This window comes from Phascolarctos cinereus, unplaced genomic scaffold (genome assembly GCF_003287225.1).
Source record: "Phascolarctos cinereus isolate Bilbo 61053 unplaced genomic scaffold, phaCin_HiC Scaffold_9;HRSCAF=440, whole genome shotgun sequence".
Lineage (NCBI taxonomy): Eukaryota > Metazoa > Chordata > Mammalia > Diprotodontia > Phascolarctidae > Phascolarctos > Phascolarctos cinereus.
In genome coordinates, this window is record NW_027556402.1 from 254328576 (window position 1) to 254352078 (window position 23503).

The 23503-nt window shown below is 42.3% G+C and overlaps 1 protein-coding gene and 1 pseudogene across 1 annotated transcript in view; both read left to right on the forward strand.

Annotated features, from left to right (window-relative positions):
- Positions 1-23503, forward strand: part of LOC110195410 (solute carrier family 22 member 11-like) — a 29556-nt gene that overhangs the window by 1524 nt on the left and 4529 nt on the right. Inside the window, 7 exon segments of the mRNA XM_078148109.1 lie at positions 466-569; positions 4108-4262; positions 4359-4527; positions 12720-12837; positions 14941-15056; positions 16586-16800; positions 18996-19098. Coding sequence (XP_078004235.1) covers positions 466-569; positions 4108-4262; positions 4359-4527; positions 12720-12837; positions 14941-15056; positions 16586-16800; positions 18996-19098 — 980 coding nt within the window.
- On the forward strand, positions 8732-10334 carry LOC144455336 (nuclear cap-binding protein subunit 2 pseudogene; annotated as a pseudogene).

Consider the following 23503-nt stretch of genomic DNA (forward strand, 5'->3'; position numbering starts at 1 on the left):
GTGAAAAAAATTAGTGAAGGATTCATTGATTTGGTCCTGCTGCCAAATACCAAACCCACAATGCAAAGAGCATTATTCTGCAGATTTTTTATGCTTGAAATTCATGGGGGAAAAAGTCATTGAGCTCAGAGCTTCAGTAGCCTTACACAGAATGTGAGACATATAAGTACTATGGGTACAATGAAATTTTACAGAAAGCAGGAGGAGAAGATAAGGGTATACACTTCAGAAGGGAGAAGATAAGGATGTCTGCAGCAGGAAGAACAGGGTCAAAATGGCCTTCAAATTGATGTCCCAAGCTTGACTGTACATTAGTAGGATGGAGGCAGTGTTCTTTACTTATCATAGTGGGGCAAGAAGCTTTTTCCCATCACAGTTTTTATTCTTCATAATGACAACAAGATTCCTGAGCCCCAAATTCTTTTTCCTCACTTTGAGATTTGATGCTCTCACTTTCTCTTTCAGTGGGACCTGGTGTGTGACTCCTGGACGTTGAAGTCCGTGTCTCAGTCACTCTTTCTCACTGGGTTTCTGCTGGGATATCTCATATGGGGCTATCTCTCAGACAGGTGAGTTTTACCTGGGTACAGATGTTTCTAAAACCAAGGGAGCTTAGGGCCGCAGAGCTTAAACTTGGAAGATGACACTACAGATCATTTAGTCCAACCCATTTATTTGACGAAGGAGGAAACCAAGGGCCATGGAAGTGAAAAGACTTGCCCAAGGTCACATAGCTAGAATTTAAAGAAGATTTCAAACCAAGGTCTCTCTACTTTTAAGTCTAGCATTGTTTCTACATAATACCAGTTGCCTAAAATAATGGGAAGAACAATCAGGGCTAGATTTGGAACTTTGGGTTGAGATAGGTCTAATGCTGAAACAGAACACAATAAGATAGGCAAGTTGGTGATAAGTTGAACTTAGGGCAAAAGTCAGAGAGTCAACAGTTCGTCAAGCATTTCTTTTTTTTTTCCCCATAGTAGTCATGTTTTGAAAAACTAAGTATATTTCCCTTAATCCTATACCACCCCCCATTTATTCTATTCTCTCTTTTGACCCTGTCCTTCCTTAGAAGTGTTTGCTTCTGATTATCCCTTCCCCAATCTGCCCTCCTCTCTATCATCCCCCTGCTCTCTTGTCCCCTTCTCCCCCTATTTTCCTGTAAGGTAAGACAGATTTCCATACCCAATTGAATGTGCATGTTATTCCCTCCTTAAGCCAAATCCAATGAGAATAAGATTCACTCATTCCCTGTCTCCTTCCCCCATTTCTCTCCTCCAGTGTAAAAGCCTTTTCTTGTCTGTTTCATGTGAGATAATTTACCCCATTCTACCTTTCCCTTTGTCTTTCTCCCAGTATAATCTTCTCTCACCCCTTAATTTTATTCTCCAGATATCACCCCTTCATCTTCAATAAACTCTATTATATTGCTGTGTCAGGAAAGACAGAGCGTAAGCAGAGAGGGAGAATGTTACTCAAAATTAAAAAAAAGTGTTAAAAATTGTTTTTACATGTAAGTGGGAAAATAAAACAATAAGTTAAAGAAAAATAAAAGGGCTTGGCAAGCCCTCTCACCAGAATTGTGAGTCCTCCATGAACAACCCATACACTTATTCATCTGAATTAGTCAAAAGAAAAAACAATACACAGACACAGAGTCTGGCACAGAAATATGCTTCACTCAGTAGGCATCAAAGGCAGGAAAGGGGAGACAGAGGTGATGGGGAAGTAGACAGAATGTAAATTAAGGAAGAAGTTGGTTTCATGTACAAAAATATTTATGGCTGTTTTTGAAGTGACAAAGAGTGGGAATGGGGGGGATCCATAAACATGGGAAGGGATAAACAAGCTATGGTATATAAATGTGTTGGAATACTAACACCCTGACCTTTTCTCAGTGCAATGACCAACCAGGATTCTGCAGGACTAGTGATGAAACATGCTACTCACCACCTGGTAGGGAAGCAAAGGACTCTGATTGGAGAAAGAGATAAATTTTGTTTTGGATATAGACAATGTGGAAATTTGTTTTGACTGGCTATACATGTTTAAAACAGGTTTTATTTTTTCTCGTGATTTTAATTCTGGGTTAGAGGAGGGCAGTGGAAGGGGGAGTGTGAAAAGGTGGCTGATTAAAACAAATACAATTAAAAAAAGAATAATAAGGAAATTTGAAGCAGGGAAGGTTTGGAGGGGATAGATAATGAGGTCAATTTTGGACATGTTGAGTTTAAGACATCTATATCAGTTTGAGGTGTCCAATGGGCAGTTGGAGATGCAACACTGGATGTCAGGAGAGAGGTTAGGGCTGGCTAATAGGACAGAGAATAATCTGTAGAGAGGTAATCATGCCTGGGAGCTGATGAGATCAACAAGTGTGATAGTATAGAGAGGAGAGGACACAGTCCAGGTGGCACCATGGTTAATGGCCATGACATGGATGGAGATCCAGCAAATAAGACTGAGGCAGAAAAAAGTAGAACTAGAAAAGGGGAACCAGAAAAAAGTGATGTCATGAAAACCTATAAAGGGGGGAGTATCAAGGAGGATGATTAACAATGCCAAAGTCTGCAGAGAGGGCAAGGAGAATGAGGCTTGAAGAAAAGGCTATGGGATTGGGCAGTGAAGAGATCACTGGGGGCTTTGGAGGGAGTAATGTTTCCTTGGAATGATGAAGTCAGAAGCAGACTGTAGAGTGAGGAAAGGAGTGAGAAGAAAGCAAATGGAGGAACCCATTGGTTTAGAGTCAGCCTTCTCAAGGAGTTCAGCCAGAAAAGGGAGGAAAGATCTGGGATATGAACTATTAAGCACAGAGGGATCAAGAGAAGACTTTTGGAGGATTATGGAGACGTGGTAATCCCCGTGATAAAGAAGTTTAAGGTTTGTTTGTGGAAAACAGGAAGAGCCAACGGACAAGGAGAGATTAAAGATAAGTGGGGGTGAGGAGAAATCTGCTGGAGGAAATCTGGTACAGCTCTCTCATTTAATGGATGGGATGATTAAGTGATTCCTCCTTGTTCCTCTGGAAAGCAGGGATTGATTCAATGGTCAGTCAGTCATCCTGCCCCACCTAGAGATGCTGTATGGCCAGATGTGTTCATCAAGTGAGAACACCTCTGAGGCATCAACCAATCAAAGGTGCAGCCTGGATGTGACAAGGTTCAGAATCCATTTGGAAGGAGGGAAAGCCATTGCATGGGATGAGATCATGCTGCAGGGGCAGCTACCTGGCTACAGTGGACAGAGTGTTGGGCCTGGAGTGAAGCAAATCTGAATTCAAATTCTGCCTTAGATGTGTGATCTTGGGCAAGTCGCTTGATTTTTGTCTGCCTCATTCTACCCAACTGTGAAACAGGGATAATTATAGTACCTATGCCACAACATTATTGTGAGGATCTAGTGAAATAATATTGTAAAGCTCTTAGCACAACACCTGTATTTAGTAGGTGCTTAATAAACATTTGATCCCGTCCACTTCTTCCCCCTCACGCCACCTCCATCTTCTAGCTCTCCAGAGCCAGCCTCCTGGCATGTTATGGGTACAATGAACAGATTAACTGTCACTCGGGGCTTTTCGCTTGATGCTTCAGGTACTGGAGAGCCTTGCACCTCGGAGATGGGTCAGCTGGCCATTTCTGGTGGCTATAACACATGGCCTTCAAGAACCAAGGATATTGTTAAGAAGGAGGATCTGGGTTTAGATACTGTATCTGACACTCCCGAGGGCGACCTTGAAGTCTCTTACCTCCCAGGGCCTCAGCTTCCTCTTCTGCAAAATGAGGAAGTTGGACTGAATGGCCCCTAAGGCCCACACCCAGATCTCTGACCTATGACCTCTACATCAGCAAGTTTCTTGGAGAACCCTTCACTTAGTAGGAGCTATAGATAATTTGTTGTGTAATTTAACTGAAGTTGGCTGAACTGAAAGCTCTGCTAAGCCCAGTCACTACTGGCATCTGTACCTCGGGGCCTGGCAAAGGAAAGCACGTGGGGACAGGGTGAATGATGAGGCCTGAAGTCCAGAAGGTTAGCAGGGGTGCGCTGGGTGGAGAGATGACTTTATGCCTCAGCCCTGAGGTCACACCCATATGGCTTCCCATGATGTAGGTTTGGGCGAAAAAGGATGCTGCTTCCAAGTTACCTCCTGACAGCTGTCTCCAGCACCAGCACTGCCTTGGTCCAGTCATTCCCAGTTTACTGTTGTTTTCGCTTCCTGGTTGGGTCTGCAGTACCAGGAGCCATACTTGGCAGCGGATCACTCAGTAAGTCTTCGTTGTGAGACTTCTTCAACGCTTACATTTGTTCTTTGAGATCCCTCCTCCGTCTGAAATTAATGCTGTGCTATGGTTTCTTTTCAGTCCAGGAATGGACCACCAGCCAGCACCGGCCCCTGGTCACAGTCATTTTCTCCCTGTACTTCAGCCTGGGCCATCCGCTCCTTGGGCTTGTGGCTTATGGCATCCAGGAACGGCGCAAACTCCAGGTGGTGACGTCTGCTCCCTTCTTCGCCCTCTTCCTGGCCGCTTGGTAAGTGCCCCCAGGCTCTTGTTCTCTCTCTGAGAGACGGCAGATGGAGGGTGAAGAATCCCAGGCTTGGAGTCAGGAATATTCCACTTCTTATCCTGCCTCAGATATTTGCTAGTTGTGAGACCCTGAGGAGGCCACTGAACCTCTCTGGGTTTCAGTTTTCTCATCTGCAAAATGGGTTGAGTGACCATATCTCCCTCCCTGAGTTGCTGTGAGGATCAGTTACTATAAAACTCATGGTAATCTCCATGAGGCCCATGTCAAGAAAGTTACGAGTGCGCTCAGAGCGCACGAGACAATATCTCCTTTAGATGCGTAAGCGTGTGACGTCATGATGCCCGATAATAAAAATAATTAAACTCTCCCTTAAGAAGGCAGACAGTAGTTTCTTGGTGAGTACTAGGAGGAAAGAAAGGAAGGATGAAAGGAAGATAAAAAGGAAGGAAGGTAATGTAGCATGCATATCTAGCGATTATAAATAAAAGCATGGGGGGTGTGTGTGTGTGTGTGTGTGTAAAAGGGTGAGGGAGTTCATTGAGTAATTGCCCCCACCTATCCCTCCTAAAGTGAGTGATAAAACACTAGGCCATCATAACTTAACTAGTTGGGAAGGAGTCCCCATTTAACCAAATCAATCATTTGGATTCCAACTTAATGTGAAAAGACCTTGATCAATTACGCTGTCTCTGATGAGCCATTGGATGAAATGGAAGAGACATAGTACAGGAAGAGTGTCCAGATTGGCTAAGGAAACTAGGTCCATCCTTGGGCTCATCTATGAAATCTCAAGCCAGTTCTGAGTCTATAGGCCTTGAGTGTTCCAGCTAAACCTCGTGAGAGGGAAGGGCCTTGGCCTTGGCCTGCCCCTGCTTTTTCCTTCCATTCTCCTCACCCCCCAATCCCCTGAGGTGCTGAGGAGGACTTTTCTTTCTTTTCTTTTGATAAATTTATTTCATATTTTATTTTCCCCAGCTACATGTAAAAACAATTTTTAACATTCATTTTTAAAACTTGGACTTCCAAACTCCTTTCCTCCCTTGGCACCACCCTGCTTGAAGGAAAGCAATTTGATATAGATTATGTATGTGTAGTTATGCAAAATATATTTCCATATTAGTCATGTTGTGAAAGAAAACACAGACAAAAAAATTCAAGAAAAATAAAGAAGGTGAAAAAGTGTGCTTCAACCTGTATTCAGACACCGTCAGTTCTTTGGGGATGGATACCATTTTTCATCTTCAGTCCTTCAGAGTTCTCTTGGATCATTGTATTGCTGTTAATAGTAAATCCGTCATAGTTGATCATCTTACAATATTGCTGTTATTTTCTACACAGTACATTCCACTTTGCATCAGCTCATGTAAATCCAGGTGTTTCTGAAAGCAACCTGCTCATTATTTCCTATAGGACAATATCACAACCACGTAGCACTCCACTCCCCAATTGATGGGCGTCTCCTCAATTTCCAACTCCCTGTCACCAAAAAAGAGCAGCTATAAATATTTCTGTACAGATAGGTCCCTTCCTCTTTTGTTTTTTATCTCTTTTCGGATACAGACCATTAGTAGTACTGTCAGGTCAAAGGGCATGCATGGTTTTATAGCTGTTTGGGCATAGTGAGGAGGACCTTTCTCACCAGTCATCTGGAGGACTTCCCATCTCCCCGTCAGCACCCTTCCAGTGTCCCTGGACCAGCTTGCTGGCAGTTAAGTCATGGGGCTCAGGAGCCAAATGCAGACAGCATGCAGATTCATAGCCCTCAAAGATCCCAGAAGGAAATTACACTCAGCCTAAGGAGATCTTAAGCAGCCCATGAAGAGGAGAACATTTAATTCCTCCTTTACTACATATGCTCTCCATGCTGGAGCCCATTTCTCCCTGGGCTGTCAAGTACTTGTGGGAAAGGGTATCCCACCATCCCCAGAGAAGTAATTGATGGAGTTTCAATGCAGATCAAAGCATCCTGGTTTTCTTTAAAACTTTCTTTATTTTTCTCAGGAGTTTTCTTTTGATCAGTTTTTCTTTTACAATATGTGTAATATGGAAATATGATGTGCATGACTGCACATATATAATCCATAACAAACTGCTTGCCTTCTCAATGATGAAAGAAAGGAGAGAAGGAGAGAATTTACAACTCAAACTATTAAAGAAGCACATGTTAAAATTTGTTCTTTACATTTAATTGGGGAAAAAATCAAATAGAAAATAAAAAGGCACAGTAAGGGCAACAACAAAAAATGAAAAAGAAACCACTCTGTTCCTGCTGTCCCCTAAGGCTCTTGCCATGGTACTAGAAACAGCTGAACTCCAGTCATTAAGAAAGACGTTCTCTCCCAGTTCCCTTGTCTCATTTGGTCTAGATGTTGGGTTACTGGTTTGTGCACACTTCCTGTCCCTCTGGTAGAATGTAAGCTCCTTGTAGGCAGGGGCTGTTTCATTTTGATCTTTGTATCCTCAGCACTAGTACAAAACCTAGCACATATTAGGAACTTAAGAAATTCTTCTCAACCTGGATTTGAATAGCCCTCTGGTTGTTCTGTCCTGGAAAGTGATATGTTTAAGGAGCTCTGTACCATTTCCTTTGGGAGATTAGGTGACAGGAAGAAGAAATATTGAATTCTAGATTCAGGGAAATTTAACTTGAAATTTAACTTCTATTCTGATGTAGGTTATAAATGTTGGGAGACCTAGATGGCACAGGCCACGTGGTCACATGCTTTTTAACAATGTTCTCAGGTCTGTCATACCATGTTTTAATGTCCTCTCTGATCATGTTTAGCTTAGAGATGGGATGCCCATCCATGGGGGATTTCAAGCAGAGGTTGGATAATTTTATGTTGGCAGTGTTGGAGAAATGATTCCTCCTCAGATACAGGTTGGACTGAATCACTATTGAGGCCCTTTTCTGCTCTGAAAGGCTATGCTTTGTATCCCCACTGCTAAGCACAGTACTTGGTAAAGAGTAAGCACTTAATAAATGCTTGTTGGCTAAATCGCCAAATCTATAAACAGAGGTCTAGGCATCAAGATTCCTTGGTTGTTAAAGGAAGCTCCTCCCAAGACAGAATCTGAGAACTGGAAAGACCCCCAGGGGCAACTGAGTATAATCTAAACCTAAAGAAGCATCCCTTGTCCAACATTCCCAGCAGGAAAATTGCCTGTTCACATCCTTTTACCATGTGTCCATTGGGGAATAGCTCTTGTTCTTATGTTTGTATCAATTGCATATATGCTGTGGATAACAGAGGAATGAGAACAAACACATGGATCTGGATAACAGAGATAATTGTTATGAAGATTGTTTTCCTCATTGGCAGCAACTGCTTTTATTGCAGTTGGATTGACTTTGTGCAAAAGCTTTTGAATTATATGTAACTAAAACAAATACATATATATATTTCAAATGATTTTATCTAGCCCTTGTTTGGTTACAATCTCTCTCTCTCTCTCTCTCTCTCTCTCTCTCTCTCTCTCTCTCTCTCTCTCTCTCTGTCTCTCTCTCTCTGTCTCTGTCTGTCTCTCTCTCTCTGTCTCTCTCTCTCTCTGTCTCTCTGTCTCTCTGTCTCTCTCTCTGTCTCTCTCTCTCTCTCCGTCTCTCTCTCTCTCTCTCTCTCTCTCTCTCTCTCTCTCTCTCTCTCTCTCTCCCCCCCTCTCTCTCCTATCTCAATCTCATAAGTAGCTTGGCACATAGTAAACATATAATAAGTACGTATCAATTTATTGAAGACAAAGTTAAAAGAATTACTCCCCCCAAAGGCCTCTCCACCACCTTTCTGTCTTCTCCAGCTTCTCTCCAGCTATGATGGGAAAACAGTCTCTTCAACTTTTCTCAAACTCTCCTACTTCATAGTTTTTCTCTAGACTCACTCTTCAACAAATTACCTTTCTAGCGCTTCTTCATAAAATAACCGTTGAACCAAGCTCACCAAGACAGTAATTTCTCCAAGTTTTGTTTCTGCCTCCTCGTAGTTTCTCTCACAGATCAAAACTACACTGATATATTACTCTCTCCCTGACTCCACTTCTTAGGATGACGCTGTAATTGTTCTTTCATGTTACTTTCTCCTCTGTTAAAGAAACAGTTAAAATTTCTGTGCTGTCTGTAAGAGCGACCTCTCATGAATCCTTTGAAGGCTGCCCATAAAGACCACTGGAGGACTTGCCCTCTGGCAGCATGTCGGCATGATGGTGGTACCCAAGCATGGTGCAGGCTGCCCACAGCTTCACTTATGCCACGTAACTTTTCTAGGGATACCTTTTGGACCAGTTCTTTAGCTTGTGCTCGCCATAAATTTCTCCACAGCTCTCTAAGGGACTCGCAATGTCAATTCTTAAGATATTGTGGCAGTCTGAATTTTGTATAGCATCCTGGGTAGCAAAGCGATGTTAAAGAAGTTAGGGCTTGATTTCAAAGAGAACTTTCATTCATACAGATTTTGAAAACGAATTCCATTTCTACTCTGCAGGCAATTGGAAAATACATATTCGTGGACACAACACTGGTGGCGTGCAGTAGAAGGGCTGAAAAGATTTTGGAAATTTTTTTTTTTGCTAGGCAATGGGGTTAACTTGTGACTTGCCCAGGGTCACACACCTATTGAGTGTCATGTGTCTGAGGCTGGATTTGAACCCAGGTCTTCTTGACTTCAGAGTCAGTGCTCTCTCCTCTGTACCACCTACCTGCCCCCATTTGGGTTTTTTAATGAATGGAGACAGGACCAGAAGGTCAGAAAAAGCACCTTTAGGGGGTGAATGAGTGTTAGGAGAGCTAGGAATCTCAGGGAAACATGCAATTGAGGTCTTTTCTCCATTTTCTTCTTTTAAAAATAAGTTTGGTTGATGCATTTCATTTTTAATGTCACTTCCTTTTTCCCAACCCAGATCTGTATCATACTTTGTAACATCCAATAAATCACTGAGCTTTTATTATAGATGCTGAGCAGTACACTAGGCTGGGGACACAAATACCCAAATTAACAGGCCCAGCCATCAAGGAGGTAATACTACCAGAGGAGCTAATAGGTACATAAGTGAGTATATATAAAAGATGGTCCTGTCTCTAACCCAAAGTATTGGTGTGACTTTGGGCAAGTCACTATACTTGTCAATGCTCTAGCTGAACCTGCTAAGACAAAATTGCAATGAAAGAGAGATTTTCACCTCCTGGGAGTTTCCTATTCCAGTGAAATGATAGGTTCAGTCTTTATCTCTATTTTGCATGGACAGAAAGGCGACAGGATTTAGAGTAAGAAGGTCTGGGTTGGAACTCTAGCTGTGGGTCCTAGTATTGTCGCCCACCTTCAAGCACTCCTGCCTCACTTTCCTACTTTCTGCGTCAAGTGGGCTCCTGATCGTGCTGGACAGCGACTCCTACACGCAGTGGGACCAGTACCTCACCCAGCACTTGTAGAGTGACAAAACTAAGAGAAGTTATTGAAGAAATGCTGCACCTTGTACGCTGGGAAACTCTCCTTTTACACGGCTGAGAAACAGGTCTATGAAATCTTTGAGCAAGAGCGGTGACACAGAGGAAATTATCATGGGCATGGAGAGAGTACAGAAAACAGCATGTGGAGTCTGGTTTTTGAACTCTACTGCAGAGCACATGCTGCAAATGCCAGGATGTACTTTAATGGAACTCACTGGGAGAATGGAATCATCTGTTCAGATGAGGATGCTGGTTCCTAAGAGGGCAGACAGGACACACGGGGAAGATCGGGGGCCAGGTACAAGATGAAGATCGAACAGATTACGATGCTGGCATAGGAGGCTATGAAAAAATAGGCAAAACCAATGAGTGGTGAAAGCTCACCATTCAAAAGAGAAAACTTTGGCCAAGTTGACAGAGCCTGCAAAGAGCAGCACTGAAGTCCTGGAAATGGCTTACTTTTTATTTTTTTTTAAACTAATTTATTTTGATTTATAAACAATGATTTCCATAAGCTTTTGAGTTTTAAATTTTTCTCCCCCTCTCTCCTCACCTCCCTCTCCAAGACAGCACGCAACCTGATATAGGCTCTACATAGACATTCCTATTAAACATATTTTCACGTTAGTGATGCTGTAAGTAGGAATTAGAACCAACAGGAGGAACTATCAGAGAGAAGAAACAAAACACAACAGAAGTAAAAAAATAGCAAATAGTATGCTTCGGTCTGCATTCAAACTCCACAGTTCATTCTTTGGATGTGGAGAGCATTTTCCATTATGAGGCCTTTGGAGATGTCTTAGATCCTTGTATTGCTGAGAAGAAGCCTACCAATATTAGTCATCACACAAAGTGGCTGTTACTGTGTACAGCGTTGTCCTGGTTCTGCTCATTTCACTCAGCATCAGACCGCACAAGTCTTTGCAGGTTTTTCTGAAGTCTGCCTGTTCATCATTTCTTATAGTGCAATAGTATTCCATTACAATCATATACCACAACCTGTTCAGCCATTCCCCAATTAATGCACCCCTTCTCAATCTCCAATTCTTTGCCACCACAAAAAGAGCCGCTATAAATATTTTTGTATGTGTGAGTTGTTTTCTCACATAGCCCTAGAAGTGCTATTGCTGGGTCCAAGGGTATGCGCATTTTTATAGCCATTTGGGCATAGTTCCAAATTTCTCTTCAAATTGGTTGAATCATTTCACAACTCCACCAACAATGCATTAGTGTTCCAATTTTTCCACATCTTCTCCAACATTTATCATTTTCCTGTTTTGTCATGTTGACCAATCTGGTAGGTGTGATGTGGCACCTCAGAGTTGTTTTGATTTGCATTTCTCTAATCAATAGTGATTTAGAGCATTTTGAAAATGGTTTACCTTTAACAGGCTCTTTTAGTTCTCTGTCTCTGTATGAGAATTAAGCCTGAATCTTCCACTTGGCTTTCCACTCTGAAAATCATTCAATGTCAGAGCCTAAGGCAGTGACTTTGGTCCTGGTGTTGGAGCCTTGAGGTCTTGCCTGCTTGTCAGGAGAACTTCCTATCACCTGAGGAACAGTTAGTAATCAAGCAGATCTATTAATGGATATTAATGCAATACGGCACAGCTTTCCTTGACGCAAGATTAGGAAAGTCTTATTGTATGACTATGTTACTGTGCGTGACTCAGGGCTTGGAGTCATCATTTAGAAATACAGCCCTAATGAAATGTGTATGAAGTGAGTCGAATGGTCTATGCTCTAATATCAATATTCTAGAAATTAGAATAGTCTTATTTCTAAGTTGTTTGAAGTTATGTCTTATTGCCAAGGGGACTTTCAACTCATATAGATATAAAAATTTGTTAGAGAATTCTTAAAATGGCTCTGCCTCAGCACCAATGATCGCACATTCCCAGGGAGAGTCCTCTGCTCTGATGCTCTCAGTGGATGGTGTAGAAAGAAATTTGTTTTTACAATGTTAAAGGTGGTTATTACACACATAGTTAAGCTTTCTAATAAAGACTGTGGGCAAGATATGTTAGATCAATTCAGGAGGCATTTGTTTAACCTGGTGATTGTGACAAGTGGATGCTAGACCTGTTGTATTTATTTATTATTTTCTTTTATTAGCATGATAAAGGAATGGAGAGGGTTTAGAGGAAAGCCTGAAATCAAGGAAACAAAACATTTCTAATAGAAAAAATCAGATAAGCTTCACTTAGGATGAATGGAAATGTCTATTTCCTGGGCAATGATTTAAGACATATCCAAAATAGTATGTCTCCTCTCTGAATTTGCATTGCTTATAGAAAAATGGAATTCTTGCTGAATTGTTCCCATGGGATAGAGAAGGAGGAGATTTGCTCCCACTTAGAGCTTCAGGCAATGAAAAGATGACTTAAATGTTATCCAATCTATAGACAATTTTAGAAGATTTTCCTGATAGGTCTATGTGATCATCTATTGAGAGGACAGATTTGAGCCAAAAGCAAACATCTGTCATGACTCATTTAAAAAACTTTTATCAAAGGGGAAAAAATCAAGAAGGGCTCCAGCTGATCAGTAACTGTGGCCATCCTGTTAGAGGTCTATGGCATAGGATAATTGGGAATGAAAGCTTTACCCACAAACTCTCTTTTGTATGTTAAATGATACAAAGTAATTAGTTGTAAATTAATAATGATAGGAAGAACCTAAGCTCTGCTCCACACAAGTGTGATTTTGAATAAGGAGAAAATGGGGAATTAACTATATCTCTCATGCACTATTTAATTAGGTGGTTGCCAGAGTCTGCTGGATGGCTAATTGTCCAAAACAAATATGATGAGGCCCTAAAGGTGCTCAGAAAAGTTGCAAAAATCAATGGATTAAAGGAGACGACCCTGACTATAGAGGTGAGAAGGGAAGGAGGAGTCAGGTCTGGGATGTGGGAAATGGTGGCTTTTCAGGTCGAGCCCCGTAGCCAGGGGCCTGCCAAGAGAAAAGTTCCATCTCTGATGATGTTTCTCCAACTCTCAGTGGGCAAGGGAATAGGTAAGGGATTGGAGTGGATACTTTAATCCATAGTGGACAAGAATACGGATCTAGTGATTGAGGGTCATCTCAGGCCATAGTGAATTTGCCTTTTGAAGACATCAATCCTTGGGGTTTCCTTGCTATGTCAGATAGGGAAACCAGACTGGGGGAAGAGGTACTTGAACTATGGGAAGGAGTAAGGATCCCCTGGTGGAGGAGAGGGGAGGGAGAAGTCTCTGTTCTTCTCTCTGGTTTAAGAGGGTCCCTCCAGTCCTCTGCCCCCCTCCCTTCCTGTCTCAAACTCCATTCCCTGCATTCCTTCCTGCATGTTGTTTCTGTTTTTCCTTCTCATTTCTTTCTTTGCTCAGTGGTTTAACTGTAGCCATGCCATTCCATAAGGAGACAACATAAAATGGTCAATGAGACAATTAAATAACAAAGATTAAATGAGATCATACATGTAAAGCACTTAGCGCAGTGATTGCCACACAGTGATAATAAGTGCATACTCTCTGTCTCTCTCTGGCCCCCAGAGTAGCCTTGACTGTGGCCAAGGCTACCAAGGGTAACCCACTCACACATGGCAAATTTAGGAAAAGAGTCTTAATGAAATTTGTATGAAATGACTTTCATGATTTGTGCTCTGGTAACCTACAGGAGCACAAGGTAGGCACTGAAGCCAGCCCCTGAAGGCAATGGGGATAGAACACATAGCAACCTGAAGTGCCCTCTGTCCTAGTGAAATCCTCAGCCTTCTGTCCTGCTGCAAGGAGGAGGGGAAAACAAGAGAAGCATGGTGTTCTCTCTGTGGAGCTACATCGTCTCCAAACAATATCTCATGAGCCCCTACTGGTATGGTTGCCTTTATTGTTCAGCCAAAGAACACAACATAAAGCAAAGGAATTTAAGGAAGCAGCATATAAAGAAAGTATTGATATTTTCCCCATAAACCTGGAGAACACTTTGAGCAATCATACTATACAGCATCAACATGTAGAGTGGACATGTGCAGGGAACATAAGACAATACAAAATCCCCACATAGGAGGTCTATAGGTCACGTAGTCCAACCCCCTCATTCTATGGAGATTCCATGAGGTCCAGAGTGGTATTAAGTGACTTGCACAAGTTCACACCAGTATTAACGGAGGGATCTGAACCCAGATATGCAGGCTCCAGAGTCAGCATTCTCTCTGCTCTACTGCAAGTGCGTGGAGAGGAACACAAAGAGGGAATGTGTGAGATCAGGACATGTTCAGGGAGCAGGCAATCATAGATGAAGGTGGAAGGGACCTCAGAGGCTTTCTAATTCAGCCCCCTTATCTCACAAACGAGAACCCTCAGGCACGGGAAGGTGAAGAGACTTGCTTCTTCTATACCAGGAGTATCAATGGCAAGACTTGAAGCCAGGGTTTGTGACTCCAGAGGCAGTGCCAATGCTGACATTTTCCCTTCTGTTGATTGTTACCTTATATGATGCATGTATGTTAGAGTTGACTTAGTTCTGAAAAAGCATTTAGCCATCAGATTCAGATAGTACTGTGATGTATTTTGATTAAAGTTTTCTCAAAATGCATTGATGTTGCGTGGAGTGCTATGTTTATTTCTAAGCTGGATGTCAGTAGTTCCATAGAGGAGCACCCACAGAGGAGATATGGGGCCCAGGTGTGCACCCCTCCTGCTGTAGTGACAGACAGGGCACAGCCTGTTATCTCTGCTGATCTTGCATGACCTGAGGGCTCTCAGAGTGAATCTTCTGGTGCTGTGGTCACAGGCATGGCTCCACTGGGCATGATGTTACACAGCTTGTCATTACGGAAAAGAAAGGTTTAATAAGGCTTCGAGGTCATAGCCAATGAGTTCTCATTTGGTCCCAATCAGTGCCTAGAATCTATTACCAGCCCAATCCTTCCTGCTTCTTCCTTCTGTTCATGCATACTCTAACCTTCAGATTGACTCTGTGCTTGGCTCTTCTCCCTAAAGGCTTTGAGATCAGCCGTGAAGACAGAGATGGCTCCAGCAGAGACCCGTTACACCATGTTGGATTTGGTCCACTTTCCCATCCTGCATACAAGAATCCTCTGTTTGTGCTTTGCAGGGTAGGTTCCCTACAGTGTATAAGAAATGTGAAAGCCTGCAGGTACCCCCTCCAAAAGTCTCAGGTTGACACAGTATTTAGGCAGGAGAAAAGAAGGGGCCCAGCTCAAATCTTTTATCTGTCATTCCCACAACTGTAGAACCTTAGAGTTGGAAAGGCCTTTGAAGGCCATCTAATTCAACCTCAATATTAAAAGTTCATTCACTGGTATTCCCTCACCTTAGCCCCATTACAGTGATCCAGCTTCTGACTAAAAACCTCCAATGAGAAGGAGTCCACTATCTCTGGTAGGTGATTCATTCTCCTTTCAGACAGCTCAAACCATTATGTTGCTGTATAGTTGTTTCAGTCACGTCCACCTTAGTGACTCCCATTTGGAGTTTTGTTGGCAAAGGTACTGGCCATTTCCTTCTCCAGCTCCTTTTACAGATGAGGAAACTGAGGCCAATAGGTGAAGTGACTTGCCCAAGGTCACACATCCCATAAGCGTCTGAGGCCAGATTTGAACTCAGGTCTTCCTAACTCTAGACCTGGTGCTCTATACAGAGCAGAGTGAGCTGCAACATTTATTTGGATGATTGAAGGTTCTTACCACTGTACTATCTTGCTCCAGTGCACCTGGTTTGTTACTAATTTGCCAAACTCCTCATCCAATTTTTCCCTCTGCCCAACTGGTGTATAGTAAAACCCTATGATAACATCAGTTGTGTTGTTCCCTGCGTTAATTCTTATCCAAATGGTGCTAATCCTCCTGGATTCTGTGACTGTTACTGAATGACTGTGAAATCTTTGGTTACTTCATGGTCATCTCCTACTGTGTTCTGTCAGCAGCGTTGTCACTTTAATTTGGGACCTTAGCTGATCGTTATTTGTGGCTAAAAGATAAGGGAGTTAATATAATTAGTTAAATTTCTAAATATACATTTAAGGTTCGTTAATGCTCCTAACATCTGCTTTGTCCATACATCCCCATAAGAGCTTAGGCTACTGCCCCCTAGTGGATTGACCCTGCACTTCTGGTGCTGGCACGGAGAGCTCTCCACAATCTGGCTCCAGGCTGCATTTGCAGACGTGTATATCATTATCACCCTTCAGCATCTCTACATTGCAACCACAAATGGCTTGATGTTTGCTGAACTAGGGAGTCCATCTCCCACTCTCTGTCTTTGTATGTGAGGTTCCTCAAGCCTAGAACTCACCCTCTCCTCACCTTTGTCTTCTGGAATCCTTGGCTGCCTTCGAGGCTCAGCCCTGGGCACCAGCTCCTACTGAAGCCTCTTCTGGTCACCCCACTTGGTGATCCTCTTGCCCTCCTAAATTTATCTGGGATTGACTTAATTGTACTCAAGGAGCATTGTCACCCTCAGCAGAATATGGACTCCCTGTGGCTTGGTGTCCCTAATACCTAATATAGACCCCGGCACCCAACAGGTGTTTAATCATGGCTTGTTGAACTGAACTGCATTTAATGGTGAGCTCTGGCCTCCAAGTGTGATGAATTCTCTCTGCTTCTCTCACTCTCTGCTGTAGTCTCACAACAGGGATGCTTTTCTATGGGCTCTCTCTGGATCTTCAGAACCTGGGGCACAATATTCAAGCACTCCAAGTTTTATTGGGAGGTTCTGCCTTCCTAACCAGGTTTGGGGCCGTGTTCCTCATGAACCGCTTTGGCCGTCGAACAATAGCAGTGGCCTGCCTCTTTCTTACCGGAGTATTCATATCTGGCAGTGCATTTCTGCCTCAAGGTAAGAGAGCAGCCTTTGAGGAAAGCGGGAAAGGGGGAGTGGGAGAACATATGATCAGAGGCAGCTAGGTGGCCCAGTGCATAGAGCCCTGGGCCTGGAGTCAGGATAACCTGAGTTCAAATCCAGACACAGATTCTTTCTAGCTGGGTGACCCTGGGCATATTACTTAACCTCTGCCTGCCTCCATTTCCTTCTCTTTAAATAGGGATAATAATAGCACTTACCTCTTAGGGTTCTTGTCATATAATATTTGCAAATGCTTATCTCAGTGCCTGGCACATAGTGGGGTCTATATAAACATTACATATGCTATCATTATCATCACCACCACCATCATCATCATCATCATCACCATCATCATCAGTATCATCTTTGGGGAGAAGCTCCTTGCCCATCCCCCAAGCTGGCTTGGTTGTGGCCTTGCTGAGCTGAGCAGACCTCCCCCTCCCCCTACCACTTCACAGCATAGGTCACTGAAATGAATCTGGGACTTGGGGTCTTGATTCTGCCAAGGGACTATACAGGGAAAGGATGTACTCTGGTGCCCTTTGTTATACCCTGTAACATACAGCACAAAGCTCTTGGGGTAGGAATGAATGGTCACTACGGGCTCCTTGAGTGTTGGGACCCTAGAGGCCAAGGAGATGGAGATCTGCTCTCAAAGCTGATCAGTTCCCCCATTTACATTGCATGCCCCTGTATATACACAGTTGTTTCCTTGTTGTGTCTCCTATTAGAACAGGAGCTCCTTATGGGCAAGGACCATGCTCTTGCCTTTCTTTGTATCCCCAGGGTTTAGCACAGTGTTGGAGATAGAGTAAATGCCTCACACATACTGTCTGTGTGACCCTGGGCAAGTCACTGAACTCCTCAGTGCTCTAGACCACTATCAGACTAAATTGCAGAGAGAAGGCCAATCTGAGTTGGTAAGTTGAATTTCTTTACCTGGGTGTTCCCTCTACATCAGGTAAGGATAAAATCATAGGGCCAATCCCTAGACCTATTGACTGTTAAGACCATAAGGACCTTTCAAGAGAGACCCCAGAGTGATATGATCATAGATCTAGAGCTGGAAGAGACCTCAGAGGCCATCTGATCCAAATTCCATTTTTACAGATGAGGAAACGGAGGCCCAGGAAATTGAAATGACTTATTTAAAGCCCCACAAGTAGTGAGCCTGAGAGGTGGGATTTGAACTCGGGTGTTTTGTCTCCAAAGACATCACTCTATGCCGTGGTACCTCCTCAGCTTTCTCATTTTGAAGAAAAGGAAACAAGCTCACATAGGAGAACCAACTTGCCCAGAGGTGCAGAGTGAATAAATGACCGAGCCAGGACTCAAACCCAGGACAGGATAGATGAGTAGGAAAATAGGAATGAGAGATAGATGGATGGATGGATAGATAGAGGGATAGATGGATAGGTAGATTCATGGATGGATCAATGGATAGATAGATGGATGTAAGGATGGATAGATAGACAGACAGATGGATAGGTGGATGGAAAGTTGGTTATATGAATAAATGGGTGGATATGTGGATTGTTGGATGGATAGATAGATAAATAGATGGAGAGATGGAGAGATGGAGAGAGGGGGAGATAGACAAATAATTGATTGGGATAATCATGACTAAATAGCTGCCATGTGACTTGAATTTAGGTTTACTGAGTTTCTTAAAGGCAGGATCCATTTGAATTCATCTTTACACTTAGCACAGAGCCTTACACACAGTAAAGGCATAATTATTATTTTTTCTTTGCTAGACGAAACAAACAAATGATAGTTGCCATTTATAGAGCACATTAAGGTTTGCAAATTGCTTTGCATGTATTATCTCATTTGTTCCTTACAACAACCCTGGAAGGCAGATGCCAAGATTCCCATTTTACAGATGAGGAAACTAAGGCTGAGACAGGTTGAATAATTTGCTTAGAGTCACCCACAATAAGTTTAAGAACTCAGATCTTCCTGACTCCCTAATATGTATCCCTACACTACCTAACTGCCTCTAATAATAAATACTATTAAGATAAGTGAATGAATGGGTCAGTCAATAAAAGGTATGAATGCATGGATGAATAAATGAATGGATTGGTTGAATGAAACAATGGATAAATGAATGAACAAATCAATGCTCCAAGATGTGTTGAACTCTGGTTTATTGAGGACTATTTTTTTTTGTCTTTTGGTTATAGAAATTTTGCGTGTGGTTTTGGCAATGCTGGCAGTCAGTTGTGTTATGGTCTCTGTTTCCTGTAACGGTGTCTATTCCACTGAGCTCCTACCCACAGTAGTCAGGTAGGAAAGAGCATCTGGGGATGAAGAAGCAGCCACTGCTGTTTCTGCAGGAAGTGGGAAGGAGGAGAGATTCAGTAGAGCAGATCCCCCAGCAGAACTGTCAGGGAGATTGTCTCTGTCTGGTGTTCTCCCTGACATAACCTATGACAGTGCTGTCTGTGCTGTCCTTCCCAGGATCTTCTTTCACTCTCCTTATCAGACTCTAGAAAGGGAGTCACAGTAGTCCTGTATCACCATTGTCGCCTCCAGGCTCTCCCTGTGCCTCCTTCACTCAGTAACCCCCTTTTTTTTTTAAAGTCCATACAATGAACATTTTCTACTTATTGAAAAGATTCTTGGTGACTATTGAGAAGGGGGAATGATGGTTACAAAGGGCCATGATGGTGGAGTCATCAAGAGCAAGGCATGCCTGATTAACCTCATAGGCTTTCCTTTTTGGACAGGATTACTGAAGTAGTAGATAAGAGGAATGCGGTAGAGAGAGTTTGTGTCAATTTGGTGGGTTTTTATTTTTTGCTGAGGAGGGGGAGACAATTGGATTTAAATAACTTGCCCAGGGTTATACAGCTAGCAAATGTCTGAGGCCAGATTTGAATTCAGGTCCTCCTGATTTCAGTGCTAGCACTCTATCCACTCTGCCACCCCCGTATCTCAATTTTTAAAAAAGCTCTTGATAAAGTGTCTCATCCTGCTCCTGAGGAGAAGATGGAGAGACATGCATTAGATGAGATCACATTAGATAGATTCAGAACTGGTCATATGACCAGGGTAGTTGGTTTTTTCCCCCTTTTTTCTTTTTCTTTTTTAAAATTTCATTAATTTATTTTGATTTATCAATAATCCCTTCTATATCCTTTTGAGTTCAAAATTTTTCTCCCCCTTCATACTCACCACCCTCCCCAAGATGGCACACAATCTGATATAGCATATACATTTACATTCCTATTAAACATATTTTCAAATTAGTGGTGTTGTAAGTACAAATTAAAACCAATAGGAGGAACTATCAGAAAGACGAAACAAAACTCAACAGGAGAGAAAAAAAATAACAATTCAACTTCTATAGTTTTTTCTTCTGATGTGGATAGTATTTTCCATCATGAGGCCTCTGGAGATATCTTAGATCCTTGTATTGCTGGGAAGGGTTAAGTTTATCAAAAAAGCATGCTGAAGAAAACAAATCCCTCAAAAATACAATTGGCCAATTGGAGAAGGAAGTACAAAAGGTAACAGAAGAAAAGAATCTGTTAAAAATTAGAACTGGACAAATGAAAACTAATGACTCTATGAGACAGCAAGAATCAGTCAAACAGAAACAAAAAAATGAAAAAATAAATGAAAATGTAAAATACCTCATTGGTAAAACAACTGACCTGGAAAATTGATCCAAGAGAGACAACTTAAAAATTATTGGACTACTTGAAAATCATGACAAAAAAAGAGTCTGGACAGTATCTTTCAGGAAATCATAAAGGAAAACTGCCCTGAAGTCCTGGAAAAAGAAGGTAAAATAACCATAGGAAGAATCCACCTCTCACCACCTGAAAGAGATTCCAAATTGAAAACCCCAAGAAATATAATAGCAAAATTCCAAAATTACCAGATGAAAGAGAAAATACTGCAAGCAGCCAGAAAAAAGCAATTTAAATATCATGGAACCACAGTCAGGATTACACAGGACCTTTTAGTTTCTATGTTAAAAGACCGCAGGGCGTGGAACACGATATTCTGTAAGGCAAAGGAGCTTGGATTGCAGCCAAGGATCAACTACCCTGCAAAAATGAGCATGATATTTCAAGGGAGGAGGTGGATATTCAATGAAATAGGGGACTTCCAAACCTTTCTGATAAAAAGACCAGAGCTCGACAAAAAAATTGATCTTCAAATACAAGATTCAAGAGAGACATTAAAAGGTAAATGGGACAGGAAGATACAGTATGTTGTTAATAAGGGCAAACTGTCTACATCCCTACAAGGGATGACGACACTTGCAACTCTTGAGAATTGTATTGTTATTACACCGTGTTAAAGGAGTATAAAATAAAAGGGGTGGATGTAAGTTGACTTTGATGTAACGATAAAAAAAATCTAATCAAGTGGATTAAATGGATCCAAGTAAGTGGATTAGTCTGATCTAAGAAAATGTACTGAGAAAGGAGGAGGCAGACAAGAGTAAATTACATTGCAGGAAAAGACACGAAATCCTATTACAGCAGAGGGAAAGAAGGGAGGGTGATGAGCACTGTTTGAACCTTACTCTCATCAGATTTGGCTCAAGAAGGGAATAATCAGTTAGGTATACAAATCTAACTTGCCCTATAGGCAGTAGGAAGGAAAAGGGGAAAGAAAAGGGAGGGGAAATAGGAGGGAGGGAAGAAGCAGTAAGGGTAAAGGAGAAAAAAAGGGAAAGGGCTAATAGAAGGGAGGAGGGACTGAAGGAGGAGGTGGTCAAAAGCAAAACACTAGTGAGAGGAGGAAAGGAGAAAGAAAAGCATAAACGGGGGGAAAAGGATGGAGAAAAAGACACATGTAGTATTCATAACTGTGAATGTGAATGGGATGAACTCTCCCCCTAAAATGGAAGTGGATAGCAGAATGGATTAAAAACCATAATCCTACAATATGTTGTTTACAGGAAACACATTTGAAAAAGAGTGACACACACAGGGGAAAGGTAAAAGGCTGGAGCAGAATGTATTGTGCGTCAGCTGAAGTGAAAAAAGCAGTGTAGTTCTTAATGGTTCATTGTCAGTGTAGCAGGAGGTGTCCAGTGGAGTGCGCCAGGGACCTGTGCTTGGCCCTGTTCTCTTTACCCTTTATGTCAATCACCTGGATAAAGGCATAGATAGCCTGGTCATCAAATCTACCGATGACCAAAACCTGGGAGGGATCTCTAATGTACTGGATGAGAGAGTCAGGATCCAAAAGAACTTTGAGAGGCAAGAACATTGGGCTGACTCTAAGAAAATGAAATGCAATAAAGATAGATGTAAGCCTAAAAGACCCACTGCACATTGCTTCCAGGGACAAAGAGGTGATAGTCCCTCTGTCCCCTGCCCTTGGCACAGCTCATCTGGACATCACAGGCGTTGATGACCTGACAGGTATCCAGAAGAGCACATCCAGAATGGCGAAGGGCTATGAGCTTATGACCCAAGAGGATCAACTGAAGGAACTTGGCATGTTTAGTCTTAAGAAAAGAAGATCCAGGGGGAAGACAAGTCCTGCTTTTAGTATCTGAAGGTTGTCTTGTGGAGGAAAGAGTAGCATTGCTCTGTTTGGCCCTAACCAAGATGAGAGCCAGGAGCCATGGTGGATGTTCACAGGCACATTTAGCCTTGATGTCCAGAAAAGCTTCCTAAGGATTCCACTTGTCCCCAACTGAACTGGTGATGGGCCCCCTCAGGAGGTGGTGAGGTCCTCCTCCTTGGAGGCTTTCAAACAGATGCTGGATGACAACTTGTTGCATGTATTATAGGGGGGATTTCTTCATGCATGAGTTGGACTAGATGGCCATCTAGGTCCTGTCCAACTCTCAGATTCGTGATTCTACACAAGTCATGCCAGGGTTCAATTATTCAAACCTAAGTCTTTCTGACTCCAGGTTTCACAATATATCCTCTATGTTCTGGCAAAGAAAGGAACTAAGAAGGAAAGAAAGACTGGACAGAAAAAGACAAAAATAGAATGAGGAAAAGAAGAATGCAGGGGAAAGAGGAGAGAAACAAGAAAGGATTTCATTATAAAATCTGAAAATGAAGACAAGGTTAATCCTTTTTAAAATTTTAGTGATAAATTTGTTTTCATTGTTCAGTCTTCAGTTCTGTCCAATTCTTTGTGACCCCATGGACCCAGAATATCAGGCCTTCTATGCTCCACTATCTCTCAAAGTCTGTCCAAGTTCATGTTCATTGTTTCCATGACAGTCTATTTGCTTCATCCTCTGCCATCCTGTTTTCCTTTTTCCTTCAGTCTTTCCCAACATCCCAGCATTAGGTCTTTTCCAATGAGTCCTTCTTTGCATTATGTGGCCAAAGTATTTAAGCTTCAACTTCACGTTTGACCTTCCAGTGAACAGTCTGAATTACCTTCTCTAAGTATTGACTGATTTGATCTCCTTGCTGTCCAAGGGACTCTCAAGAGTCTTTCTTCAGCACCACAGTTCAAGTGTCAATTCTTTAACATTCAGCTTTCCTTATAGTCCAACTCTCACATGCATAAATTGCTACTGGAAAAACCATAGCTTTGAGTACATGGAGCTTTTTCAGCAAGGTGATGTCTCTGCTTTTTAATATTCTCTCTAGGTTTGCCAGAGCTTTCCTTCCAAGGGACAAGTGTCTTCAATTTCACGGCTGCTGTCACCATTTACAATGTTTCATCCCAAGAATAGAAAAGTCAGACACAA